The sequence below is a fragment of the Poecilia formosa genome, unplaced genomic scaffold (genome assembly GCF_000485575.1).
Source record: "Poecilia formosa unplaced genomic scaffold, Poecilia_formosa-5.1.2 Scaffold5, whole genome shotgun sequence".
In the NCBI taxonomy this organism is placed as follows: Eukaryota; Metazoa; Chordata; class Actinopteri; order Cyprinodontiformes; family Poeciliidae; genus Poecilia; species Poecilia formosa.
The window spans coordinates 3,667,663-3,681,654 of record NW_006799944.1 but is presented as its reverse complement, the minus strand read 5'-3'; the positions used below and the strand labels follow the sequence as shown (position 1 = coordinate 3,681,654).

Sequence of the window (13,992 nt, the reverse complement as noted above, 5' to 3'; positions counted from 1 at the left end):
CTCTTTCCATACAGTATGTATGCTGGCAACACACAACTTCATCTCTACGAGTCACTTCATGAACTGGTGTTATTATTAATGTCTACAACCATATAAATGAGCATTTGAAAAACTTTGACAGAATAAAATAAGGAGATTTCTGTTGAAACAGGACACAGAAAAGCTGGTGCATGTTTTTATTTTCAGGAGTTTACATTACTGCAAATCAGGACTGAAAACATTTTTTTGTTTACTGCAGCTTCTGATCAAAGAATCTGACCAATTAGCTAATTCCCTGTTTTAAAGTCTGATGATTTTGGATTTAAATTTGCCTCCTAAATCTCTTCTACATGTTTCGATATGTTGGGTATATTAAGCTTTCCTTTAATTAGATCCTAAACTACTACATATTTTCATTCTTATCTTTACTTTGATGTTCTGTAAAGCACCTTAGATTGCCTTGTGCAAAAAAGGTACTTCATCAATAAGCCTGCCTATCCTTGACATTATTTGGATTAGATCATTTAGGCTTAAGATGGGAACATCTCATAGAAAATCGCCCACATAAATGTTTGCCTCTGTACGTAACTCCCCTCCTCCTAATCTTCGATATTACGTCATTGCCTTCCTGAAGTCCTCCTGCTGTTTCAGGAATCCCAGAACTGTATCTCTATAGACCTATAAAAACCAGCTGGGCATCTGCTAGATAAATACTTATGCTTTCCGAGTTAGTGTTGTAAAGCTCTCATATTAGCCAGGCTTAATTTCAGTATGTGTTCCTTGACAGAACAGGGCAGCATTCCACATTTCCTACCTTGTGTGCGATGCATTCCTGGATGATTCTTGGCTGTTGTTTGCTAAATTGAGCTCATGCACTGTGGACCTCTTCCAGTCCTCAGGGGATTTTTCTGTGGATGTGTAAATGTAAAACATACAGCGTTGTGGATTTTTTACAGCGATGGGTGTCCAGCTGCAAACACAGCACAGTGATGCACTGCCTCAAACAATGCAGATGAGTTAAAAAAAGAAAAAAGAGTCAAGCAAGGTGGACATTTTTGCGGTTATAAGTCAATTCCTATCCCAGGAATACACTGAGTCATTTATTCTGATCATGTCTATCATTAGAACTGCAAGGCAATTTCATGTGTATAGCACGTTTTCAGCAGCAAGGAAATTCAAAGTTTATTTTACGTGTTTAGAAGAAAAATAACAACAATAAACAAGCAAAAACGATGGCAAAATAAGAGAAACAATGACAGGTTAAAAAACAGACTCTGCTTTACGATGTTCCAGTTATCAGTCAGCTCCAAACAAATGTGATTTTAACCTCGATTTAAAGAAACTCAGAGTTTCAGCATTTTAGCTGTTTTCTGGAAGTTTGTTCCAACATAAAATCTAAGTGTTGATTATCCATGTTTGATCCTGGGGAAGCAAAGCAAACTTGAACCAGAAGACCTGAGTGGTCTGGGAAGTTGAGACAACAACAGATCTTTAATGTATTTTGGTGCTAGCCATTCAGTGATTTATAAACTAACAACGGTATTTTAAAGTCTATTCTCTGAGCTACAAGGAGCCAGTGTAGGGACTTTTGAACTGGACTGATGTGCTCTACCTTCCTGGTTTTAGTCAGAACGCCAGCAGCAGCGTTCTGGATCGGCTGCAGCTGTCTTGACTGACATTTTAGGCAGACATGTGAAAACTGTCGTAGAAATCAATTTAATAAGGATAAACGCATAGATGAGTTTCTCAAGATCTTGTTGGGACATTAGTCCTTTAATCCTGTGGATGTTTTTCAAGTGTCAGAAGGCCGGCTTTGTAATTGTCTTTATGTGTCTCGATGTCTGACAGTTTTCAGTGTCAGAATTTTTAAAGCTTCTTTAAATTATTGGTAATTTCTATGACAATCCTTTAGTAAAAATACTACAGTCTTTTGCCATCAAAGCACTTATATAATAAATAATTAAAAGAAAAATGTATATAATTATCTAACTGTATTTGTTTAAAATGAAACAAAACAGCTTTTCCTACTGGTTATAAAACAGTTTTGTTATCTTCAACATTTACTTACTGTTGTTTTGATCTTGACACAAACACTTAAGCAGAAACTTAGAACAGAAGCCCACTAAATTCTGAAGTTGTCTTGTTTTTTTTGTGGAGGAAACCCAAACAAAAACAAAAAATTGGCAAAATCATAATGCATGGGGTATTTATACATTTAAATAACGGTCTAATCAAAGGGTTTAGTAGATTGACTTAGTGCTGTTTGGTTTTGAAGAAATTATATTAGTGATTATTTAGGTCAATACTGAAGTCATGATTATTTCAAATGATTGTTCATTGTAAATTTGGAAAAACAATGCACTACATTTCTTGTTCACAATGCTGTGAGCCTTTAGTTTACAAACTCATTACTTTGTGTGTGTTGATGCCAGAAATACTTAAAAAAAAAATTGTGTTCTTTGAAATTGAGAGAAAAGGGTAGTAATCTTCTTTCAGCCAGCTGACCATCAGTGTGAAGCAACATGTGTGGAAAGGGCAACAAGAATTTCTATGAACTTTTGTTGGAAGGAACGGTGTGGCAGAAAATTATAGTGGTTTTCATACCGTTACTCTTATAAAGCTTATTGTTTTTAATTGCCCCATTCGTGGAGAATAATCATGTTTGTGTTTTTTGTTGTTGTTGTTGTTGTTACTGTTTGTTAAGATTTATCAATAAAGACTCAGACTTTCTTCTCTTTTCCAGCAACCTGTTAGCATATAAGCAACCCATCCAGCGCTCTGGTGGCTTACCATCAACTTCTGCTCCTGCACATGGTAAAAAAATAATAAAATAAAAACATGTATTTTTCCTCAGAGACACACATGAGAATAGAGGTGGATTTCAAGAACAATAATGCATTGTTAACAAGTTGTCGGGCTTTTCCTCTCTTGTGAATGACTGGCCTTTTAATGACATATTTAGAAACCGGACCATTCATCCAGTAAATGTGATGAAAGCTTGAAGTAATCTAATATATCCTGATGGTCTCATGGTTCTACTTTGTTGCTCATGTTCTGTTCGTGCCATCACTTTCATGAGAAGACGATAGTGAGGTTGTGGAAAGTCTTAGCAGTTTTTTTTTTCTTTTTTCCTTTTAGAAACAGCTGTTAATGGGTGGGGAGGAAGCTCACAAAAATAGGAAGTGAAACTCAGAAGACCTGATTAAAGATTAGCATTATCAAGGATTTTTTTTCCTGGGAAGTTCAAGTACCCTTTTGAACTTTAGCCTTTGTTAAGGCTGCAGTGGCGTTTTAACAGCAGAGCATTTAAAAATAAGCAAGCCAAACAAACCAGCACACACATCCTCTGATACCTTTATGCCTGTTTGTGTTTCCCAGTAGGACGTCTCTCCACTGCAAATGAAAGTATGGAGCCTTCATCAAAAAAAGAGGAGAAAAAGGTGTGTTTTTATTATTCTCTATTGAGCTAAAAAGCCTGAGTTGTCAAAGCCAGTGCAAAATTTTAAATGCTAAACATGGCAAATGCAAGTCTTTTAACGGATTTCTTTTTGCATTGGTAGATGAAAGCTGCAAGAGTCAAGTTTGATTTCCAGGCTCAGTCACCCAGGTGAAATATATACCTAGATAAATCAAAGAAAACTTCTCCTTTCAATGTAATCACTTGAAGTTTGCATGTAAACTTAGGGGTCAAATTTGCGGTCTAAATTACTTTCACAATACCAATTTGTAATAATTGTTCAACCTTTTGAGTTGCATTTCAAAAAATCACCTTCTTCTTGTGTTGTGCTGTGTTCAGGGAGCTCACGCTGCAGAAAGGCGACATTGTTTACATCCACAGGCAGGTAGACGCCAACTGGTTTGAAGGGGAGCATCATGGGAGAGCTGGCATTTTCCCAACTTCTTATGTGGAGGTGAATTTCTTCCTAATGTCTTTTACTTTTTCAGATAAACTCAAAGGGTGTTGCACATGTATTTTATGTGATTTACCAACAAAAAGTAGTGCATAATTGTGAAGTGAAGGAAGTTTCCTTGTGTCTGTGCTTCGTAGAACAACCTTTTGCTACAGGTAAAATGCAGGTCCTTTAGATTATATTGCTAGTTTTACACATGTTGACGCTGAAAGGTTTAGCGTCAATATTACTGGTAATATAGAGGAAGTTTAATCTGACTGAAGGTGTATTTTTCAAACTTTGCCACAAATTCTCATCTGGATTTAGGTCTGGACTTTGACTGGACCATAAGACCTTGGAATCTATGTAGCAGTATCTGAGTAAAGGGGCTGAACACATAAGCATGCCAAATCTTTCAGATTACAACACTTAAAACACAAAAATAAATAAAACTCTGCATATTATTCCCTCAAGTTTACAGATACACATTCTATTGTGTTGATCCATCACATAAAATACCAATAAGGCACGCTGAAGTTTAACAAAATGTGAAAAAACCCTTAAGGGATATATGAAAACTTTTGTAAAGTAATTGTAATTGTAAATTTTATACATCCGTAATAACTCTTTTTTTTATTTTTATTTCAGGTTCTACCTCCCACAGAGAAGCCGACACCAATCAAGTCTCCTACTCTCCAGGTGTTGGAGTATGGAGAAGCTCTAGCTCTATATAACTTCAATGCTGACCTTCCTGTTGAGCTTTCCTTTCGCAAAGTGAGTGGTTCACCTTGACAATTTTCATTACTGTTGAAAAAAAGACATCAAAACAAAAAACTTTAAAGTAGGACTAAGCAGACTGATAGTTTTGCTGTTTAAATATTTGGAATTTATAAATTAAAAAAAAAAAAACTTTTTAAAGATTTTTGGACGAGTTTGTTAGCTTTGTATCCTAAAAAAAAGAATAACCAGCTAGTCTGGCTTTGCAATAAGATCCACCCATCAGCACTGTTCAGACCCATTATAAGGTCAGGTGTTTGTTTAATCCATGACAGAGTGGGGTGGGGGGATCATAACCACTTGTTGGGATTGTACTGGGTCAGTCTTTTTCTTGGCAGAGACCCAGAAGCAATTTGGACTCGAGCTAAATTACTCCCAGACAAGCTCCTTTTTTATGCTCATAAGATATTTCAGTATTCTTGTTAAAAAAATCCCATCAAAACTTATCCTAATGACAGAATAAGTTGTGCTTTCTGCCTTATATGGTAAACTGTACTCACAGAGGAGAAAAATACTGAGATGAAATTTGAGCATAAAGGCCTGTGAGAGTTACAGTCAAAATACTGAAGGAAAAATTGGGTAGATTTGATGGGAAATGAAGTAAAAAAAAAGTTTTTAAAAACAAAATTGTGTGTTATAGCAGATAAAACATTCTGCTGGAAATTCCATGTAAAATATATACATATATTTGATCAGATATACAAAATACATGATCAAGTTATGAAGATTGAGTAATGCTTTATTTTTGTAGAAGCAGTTGTTGCTGCCAATAAATTTGGGGAAGTTAATCGACAAATTGTCAAATAATTTTAAGTCAATTCTACAGTGAGACAGATTGCTTACCAGGGAAAATATTTAACCGAGTTGCCAGTTATCCAATGTAAATTCAATCAAATCTCAGACCATATTCAGATAAACTGCATAATAAATTAGTAAATAAATAAAACCAAAAAACACAGTAATGAGGAACTTTACATGCCTCTAAATATTCATAATACTTTTACTCATATTTTTAACTGCCTGTTTGTTTTTATCGTATTATTTTACCGTTTTTTGTATTATGTCTCTTAATTTTAATAGATTTCTTTTCTTTTATGTACTTTGTGATTTTTCTAAATAAACTTATCTTACTTTACTTACTTAAACATTAAATCTCATTGCGAAACAATTTTAAAAAAGCAGCATATCCTGGTTTCTTTGGACGGGTTTACAGCAGTAAACTCATTAAGCAGAAAACAACAGTTTAAGTTCTGCACCTCCGAATGACCAAAACATTATATATGAAGTAACATTTCCTAATTTTGTTTCCTTTCCCCGGCAGGGCGAGGTGATCTGCATAACCAGGCAAGTTGACGATAAGTGGTTGGAGGGCAGGATCTCTGGAACGAATCGAAGCGGCATCTTCCCGGCCAGTTACGTCCAGGTCAACAAGATGCCCCGCACCAAATACTCCACGGATGACTTCTCACCGGGCCCCATGTCTCCTGGACCGCAGAGTCCGGGGCGTCCGCTCTACTCCCCGTCCCCGCGGTCACCACTGATTCCCTTCACGCCCCCTTCCCTCAGCCCCAAACTTGAGCACTCCCCTCTGAAACCGTCGTCACCTGTCCCGTATGGCGGCCCGGGCTCACAGTCACGCTCCCCCAACCAGACACTGTCACACCATCGACTTCCCCAACGCACCCCGAGTACTCCTTCTCCCACCAACCAGAACAGCAACCTGGTTGCAGCACCCTCCACCTTTAGAGCAGTTTCACCTTCTTCTCAGTCTTCAGCGCCCGTGCACAGAGCGGCAGCTCCTTCAGTGAGCACTCCCAGATACACTGGTCCCTCACAGGTCTGCTCTCACCACCGCCTTCAAATATCACAGCATGCCCACACCTGTGTGCTTTCCTAGCTTGTGTAGATACAGCAATATTTATGATGTCACTTTAACTGATGTGAAAATTGTTCCCCCCCCCCAGGGTGCAATACCAAGCCTGTACGCTCCCTCGAATGCGCATGTCAACTCTCAGAGCAATCCTGGTTCAATAATGGGGCAACGTCGACCGTACGTCTGTTTTTTTTAGCTTTGCTGCAGATCAGATGGGTTATGTGAAACCATTTGGAGTAATTTTGTCTGTCTTTTGAACTGTAGGTATAAAGCTGTTTACAACTACAAACCCCAGAATGCAGATGAGTTGGAGCTCAGAGAAGGGGACATTGTGCAAGTGATAGAAAAATGTGATGACGGCTGGTTTGTAGGTAACAGACTTTCTATTTTTACCATCATTAAACGAGGCGAGTCTTACTGTGAGCCAACTAACCCATGAGAACCCAGGCACACTTGTCCTTGAAAGTATGCAGGATATGATGTACATAGGTCAGACCAAATAAAGCACAAATACCAGTTTCCTGGAGGAAAAGAAAAAGATCTCAATTGCACCACCTAGTGTTCGAGTTCTATAATGCGACACATTTATTACATTGAGAGTGCCTCTTGGATTCTTTTGCTCAGAGTTTTAAAAGGATAAATTCCAGAATAAAGATTGCAAAAACTTTTCCTTGTTGTATATATTTTTATAAATTGTGCACTAAATAGTCTAATCTTCAACAAGTTATTGAAAATTGCACTTTAAATTATACTATTTTACCCCTTGCTTAAAAAAGAAGACAGTTGCTGACTAAGCCGCTGTCCATTTTATGTCATGACATCATGAGTTTACGCAGTGCTGCAGGAATCTAGAGATCATTTCCAGAGCACTGAAATTGCATGTTGCATAACATGTCGCTGTGGATCCTCATCATTAGCAGTTCTTGAAATGTGTCATCTGGCTCTTTACCCAGGGCAGCCAGGGGTTATTATTTGGTACTCTCCAAAGCAGTTAACAGTCCCTTATGCCTGTAATAACTTTTATTCCCTGGTTGACATGTTCAATTAGTGCAGAATGGATTAAGACAGTTGCTGACTAAGCCGCTGTCCATTTTATGTCATGACATCATGAGTTTACGCAGTGCTGCAGGAATCTAGAGATCATTTCCAGAGCACTGAAATTGCATGTTGCATAACATGTCGCTGTGGATCCTCATCATTAGCAGTTCTTGAAATGTGTCATCTGGCTCTTTACCCAGGGCAGCCAGGGGTTATTATTTGGTACTCTCCAAAGCAGTTAACAGTCCCTTATGCCTGTAATAACTTTTATTCCCTGGTTGACATGTTCAATTAGTGCAGAATGGATTAAGCTCTAAAATATGGTGATCTTCTTCCTGTGCTGCTTAATGTTGATGAAGTTGCTATTTGATCTAATTTAGCACTGAATTCAAGGGCTGTTTCACAATCCCAGACTGCATTTGATCAGTTCTAATTTATAATCTAGAATATGAATCATACCTGAACTCGTTTATTCGACCCTGAACACAGCCTTTTGAAGCACAATATAAGATTTGTGCATTCATTCATATTTGAAAATTTTATTTCCAGAAAAGCCATTTTATATGTTGTAGACAGGATAAATTTAATCAGAAATACTCCAACTGATTAAAGATATAGAAAATAGTTAGTGAATAGTCTGACCAAAAAAGGAGAGCAATTCTTTTTCTTGATTTAACATTTCTTTCTTGATAACAATTTTTCTGAAACTCAGATACATATCATCTAGATGAACCAATACCTACAGAAAGTGGAGCGTTATCTTTACAAAGCACAGAAGAGCAGCGATGTCCATGTTCATGCATCCTTATGGCAACATTATTTACTTGTCGGTTAGCACTTGTCTGCAGAATCACTGCTATATTTTCAATTACATTTCACTTTTTTTTTTCTTTTTTTTTTACCAGTGTCAATTTGCAAGAAGTAACTTTAAAACAGCACAAACGACAGAACATTAAACAACAAATGTGAAGCGTTTTTATGTGAGAGCCCCCTCTTCTGAACATAACAAGACATTAAATGCTTCTTTATTACAAATTTATCATGCATCAACAATCCTTCTTTGTTTCTGTGTTGTGACCTTGTGTGTGCACTGTACTCTCTGCAGGTACGTCAGAACGGACTCATGCTTTTGGGACTTTTCCTGGGAATTACGTGACACCAGTCTGACTTCCTCACTCCCTGCTTGCCAATACTCAGTGGGACTGATGAGCATAGCTAATGAACATTTCCTTGTCCCGTTTACTGCTTATGTTTTGTGGAGTTTGCATGTGCACTCTGTTTTCCAGAAGAGAAGGGAGGGACACCGTGTGGTTTCTCTCTTCACTGTCCTGCATGTGTGAGCACATACTGAATGCGAGCGTGTGTTGCACAGTGATTTCAGGAGCCTTTAGAGCAACACTGACGTGACTGATTCTTATGCACAAAACGAACATTTTAGTTTCCTTATTCCACAATTTTTTGCAGCTGCAGGAAATTTGCATTCCTTCCCACTGAACAGCACAATTCCCTCTGAGGTCCTTAAACAGCACACTGCTGCACTCAGCCTTTTGTCACCACAGTGCCTACACAAACCACAACTGGGATGTAAAAACAAAGATAGAGAGTTCTGTAGCGTTTTCCTGAGTTATTAATATTTCTTTCACATATTTTCCCCCCAGATTTTCTTTCAGATGTCTGAAATAACTGCAGCAGTTTTCGAAGAAACATCACAAACAACCTTAGGACAGTAAGGGCTTTGACATACTGTCATCTGTTTACTGCCTGTGAATGAATCACACCAAGTCTATGGTGTAGTTCATGCACTAGTTTATTTGATTACAGTAAAGTGCTAGGCTGTTGTTTTCTGCCTGATAATGAAAAGTAAAAACCTCCATCATATTCTCTGCTTTCAAATTAATTTTCATATATGCTACAGCTGCAGCTGTGTTTAAGAGGTTGGATCAAGAATGCTCTGATGGTTAAATTATCCTTTGAAGTGCTAAATTTAACGCTGTATGTGAAGTGCCAAAAGTAGCTGAGGACGACATGCATCTGTTCAGATGTCCACGAAACATTCCCAGCTCACTGTCTGCTATGTTTGCAACAGCTGCTTTTGTGATATTTTTCTTTTATGTTTTTACATTGTTATTTGAAAGCAGTATTCAAGAAAATCATCTGTTTTTGGTTCAAGTGTAACTTGATGAGTTTATAAGACTTTATCTAAAAAAAGTCTCATATTTAAGTGAAAGTTTCACTGTAAAAAATGATTTTCATTTACTAGCCACATGAGATGATTGTACAGATTGTAACAGTTTGTAAAACTGAAAGGATAATATATATTTGCTTATAAAGTACAGTGTATTGCATATATATGGTACGCAATTTATATTAAAGTCGATTAAATATCACAGTGATAAAAAGCGACTGGTGTTCACTTATTCATTTTGTATGTTTCGGTAATATTGCTGATCGTTTGTTATAGACAAGAAGATCAATGAAAGTTCAAGCCTGATTTCTTATTCTTTATTCTTGGACAATACAATTTTGATTTAAATCAAAATAAAACTGCATCACAAGTTCGTGGAGCAACACATTTACTTAGAAAAGCATACCAACAACTTAGAATAAATATTTTTCAAGGTAAGGCTGTCGTTTTATGGAAATCATTCAGCTGTGGGATTTTTATTGGTTTTCTGGGTGATTCACTCTAAGATTACATAACATGGTTCATGTAGATTATAGGGACATTGTGCAATTTAAGTTCACAGGTAGGTTTGGCTGTGGAGTGATCACACAGCCCAACCATGAATCAACATTAAGGCACCTTTGATCAAGATGTCATCAGTGCTTTTATTTGCAGTGACCTTTAAATCATCAACGTGGGAGTGTCTTGCTATTTCAACTCTTCTTATTTCACATTTCAAACTCAGATTTCTAAAGTACCTCATAGAGCTGCTCAAACTCAATTAACCTGTCTCCTGTTGCACGTCCCACTTTTCGTCAGTAGGAGGCGCGTGGACACAGCGCAGTTGGTTTTGGATCAATAGCTCAATCTGCCGTGTGCTCTGCGGTAAGACACGCCCCTTACTTTCAGCTTGTGTCAACCTTTTTTATTTTGGTAAAGGCACATGGCATCGCGAGTTTATCCTGGTTATACCGCAGAGCGCGCGCTCACAGCTGGCATTCTCGCGTGCCTTCTAAACCTTCCACACGACTTGCTGAGAAGCGGCAGCGGCTTTCCGGTGTTTGAAAAGCTGCTCTTATTCTCTTTTTTTAAATAACTATTGGTGACAGTGTCTGCCAGACTGCAGCATCTAACCGTGCTGACTCCTGGCTGTAGAAGGTTTTTTTTTTGTTGCTCAGAAATAACATAACACAGGTGGAGGAGAAGACAGACTTAATTGCACCGCATTTAACTTGGTAAGTAGCTCCGCTATTCCCATCTACATATATTTTGTTTGACACAGCTCACTTGTGGGAGTTCACATTACAGCATACAGCTTTGTGTAACAAGTAGCGTGGGTTTAATTTAATGATGAGCAGGATACCTAGATTTATAGTCGAGTTGAAGCCTTCGGGGCTTATAAAAGTTAGAATTCACAATTGTGGCTTCACAATAAGTGAGACGATAAATTGTACTGAAGTAATAAATGACAACAACAGAAAAAATACAATTTTACAAAATTATTTCTACATCTGATTAAAAACATTGAAGGTTGACAAAAGAGCTGTGGGATTTGGTTAAACAAACAATAGAATTAAAAGTAAAAGTAAGTACTCAAACCATTTATGATCTATATACAAGTCAACAACAGTATTTGATTTTATACAAATCATTTGGTAAATACAATTCACATTCTTTGATGGTACATGAGGAAAGTCTTTTGAAGTCGATCATTTTTAGTGGGTCTTCCTCTAACAAGCAAAACATTTACCTTGAAAAGTCTCATAGTCCTTGAAATGTCTCTACTAGCCTCGACATCCGATCTTGAACTCAAGAGGCTTTACCCAAAATGTTCACTCCTCCTCTCACTTTTGTCACCATGCTCTTGGTCTTGTGCTGACATATGGTAGATTCCAACTCTGTCTTGTTCCACCGTTTGGCATTGTGTTTAATCTGACATAATGCCTGGCTGCCCATGAGCAAGTTTCATTGTACTACTCATAATAGCTACTTAAGGTATTGTGCATGCTCAGGTCAAAGGGCAGGTAAAACGGAACATTAAATTGACACTTTAATGTCGCACTAAGCATTGCATCGAAAGGAAAACAGCTGATTGAGCAAAGTGCTCTCAAAGGTGTGTGTTGGTGTAGAGGAGGCCGTGTAAATATGATGTGGCCAGATGTTTTAAAACTTTAAAAGCCCACAATTGAACTTGCAAATCAATGAGAAAAACAAAAAAGAAAGGTCGTCAGTGGTGAGATTTGAAGAAACTGATGTGTGTTGATGCCTTTCCTGTTTCTGTCCAGAAGGTTTTTTTCATTAGGTATTCAGTTTGATTTGTGATGGAACGGCACCAGGTGCAAGCCTCTGAAGCTCTCAGACACATTACATCAGTCCAGCAGCTGTTTCTGTTACCCTCCTAACCTTTAAAGTTGCCTGTTGAACGGTAATGATGTGCTTTCATGCTTCATTTTTGAAAAGTCAGCCTTTCAGTGCTGCATTTCTTCCCTATTTTTTCGTTAAATGTCTGGATAGGCATGCTCCTCTCCTGCTGCACTTCACAGAAGCTCTTTAGAAATAACTGGACCTGACTGCGAGCTCAGCAGATGGAAAACTACTTGAGGGGTTTCAGAGCACAGCCCCGAACAGTCACAGTAATTCAGCCTTGTTCTCAATACTCTTGTGATTGCAATTTGAATATGTTTTCCATTGTGTCTGGCGGTCTTTCATCTCCGTGTTTTACCTACCCTGCTCTTGCTCTTTGTGTTGGTTTTACTGACAGCTTGGTGCTGCGCTTGCTAGACGAAAACTGGTTAAAGTCATCCAAAACCAAAGGCAGTTGCATTATAATTTTGGGTAGAAAAAAAACAGAGGCTTTTCAGGAAAACATGTAGAAGTTGATGAAAAGATGTCTTTTTGTTTATCAGTTGTGGTCCCCTAAAGCGAAGTAAATATTTGAAGACATTTTTAGATGAGCATTTTCTTGTGCTGTGTTCCGTAACACATATACAACGAAAGCAAGGTCTGCATGTTTCTCGTCAGCAGGAAGTCTGTGTTTTAGTTTCAGCAGACGGGTTTTGACTCTTGCTTTCATTTCAAGTTTTGTGCAAAGTTTCAGAGTCATACTTGGCACAAAAAAAATGAAAAACGAATGCTCAGCGAACATTGGCAATGAATCTGGAAACATAAAGTTGCAGCTGTGTATTTTGAGGATGCAGTGAAATGAACAAAGTTCTTCTTACAAAAAAGGCAACAGTGCGTGTTGAGGATGTGGTGAGCTGCTCCAATTATGAAACAGTCGAGGCTGTTGTCTGATTTCCTTAGCAAGAACAGTGGCATCAAGATCTTCAAATGCGATACCAGGAGTTTTGAAGGGAGTAAAAATCGTCTTTTTATCTTTATCAAGTACTGCTTCAAAGTCTCACTCCAGTCCACTGTTGCGGCGCTTCATGAAATGCTTTTATACACCAGACTGCTAAAGATGAGCCTCCACCCTTGAAGTTTTCTCCCTCGAAAAGGGAGTAACCCACAAAAATTACAGGTATGTTTCAGCTTATTATTAATGTGCTGACACATAAGCAATTAAACATGGCGACATTAAACACAAAGGATAATGAACATACTCCCCTTTTTGACATCACAAGCCTTGTTGTTGTTTGATGTTTTCTCATCTCCTTGGGGACTGCAGCTATATCTGACTAAATGGGTGTGATTTGGTGAATATGTGGGAAGTTTTTTTTCCCCTTTTCTCTGCCCAGGGAGAGGCTTTGCTTCTGCATTCCTCTCCTTTTTGTTCACAGGGTGTGAGTTCAGGTATAGTTGGTTGAGCTGTCGGTGCGGTGCACAACACCCAAGTTGGAGTCAGCAAGAGATGTCATTTCTAAAGTGGTTTTGTGGAAAGTTCACACTTTGTGAAAGACAAACAGAGAGGTAGAGCCTAAACAAGTGTCTGTGATTCATGTTGAGAATATTTCCCCTGAAGCTACAGTGGTTCATCTAAGTGTTACTCCACAACAGAGCTCTAAGTTACATTGTCTCTTCTGTTCATCTGATGCTATTTTAGTTTTGGGGAGCCAGTTAAGTATATTTTCACCCAAACTTTAAAGGGATAGGGCCGAGATTATTTTTAAGTGGGGCTTTGGGTAAAAGTATGTAGTCGATAACATCTTGGGAATCTTCATTTAGTATAAGTCCAAATTGGCTAGTCTGATATCTTCCTTTAAATTGCTACAAAATTTTGCTTCCCTTTTTATATTGCAGTTATCATGCAAGATACCCATTTACAAGCATTG

At 38.0% G+C, this 13,992-nt stretch overlaps 2 protein-coding genes across 11 annotated transcripts in view; both read left to right on the top strand.

The window, feature by feature from the left end:
* sorbs3 (sorbin and SH3 domain containing 3) overlaps positions 1-9,958 on the top strand; it is a 32,615-nt gene extending 22,657 nt beyond the window's left edge. For 6 of the 10 annotated variants that reach the window (XM_016677514.1, XM_007563764.2, XM_016677523.1 and 3 more), the window contains 9 exons: positions 2,723-2,793; positions 3,358-3,419; positions 3,540-3,586; positions 3,776-3,890; positions 4,518-4,643; positions 5,968-6,483; positions 6,611-6,696; positions 6,784-6,890; positions 8,663-9,958. In XM_016677514.1, the coding sequence (XP_016533000.1) occupies positions 2,723-2,793; positions 3,358-3,419; positions 3,540-3,586; positions 3,776-3,890; positions 4,518-4,643; positions 5,968-6,483; positions 6,611-6,696; positions 6,784-6,890; positions 8,663-8,724 (1,192 nt within the window). In that variant the 3' untranslated portion in view covers positions 8,725-9,958. The other 4 variants (XM_007563781.2, XM_007563772.2, XM_007563797.2 and 1 more) reach the window with 4 other exon arrangements.
* A 679-nt stretch (positions 9,959-10,637) lies between these two features.
* pdlim2 (PDZ and LIM domain 2 (mystique)) overlaps positions 10,638-13,992 on the top strand; it is a 41,484-nt gene continuing 38,129 nt past the window's right edge. Inside the window, exon 1 of the mRNA XM_007563740.2 lies at positions 10,638-10,956. The gene's annotated coding sequence lies outside the window, so the exon portion shown is untranslated. The remainder of the gene's footprint in view (positions 10,957-13,992) is intronic.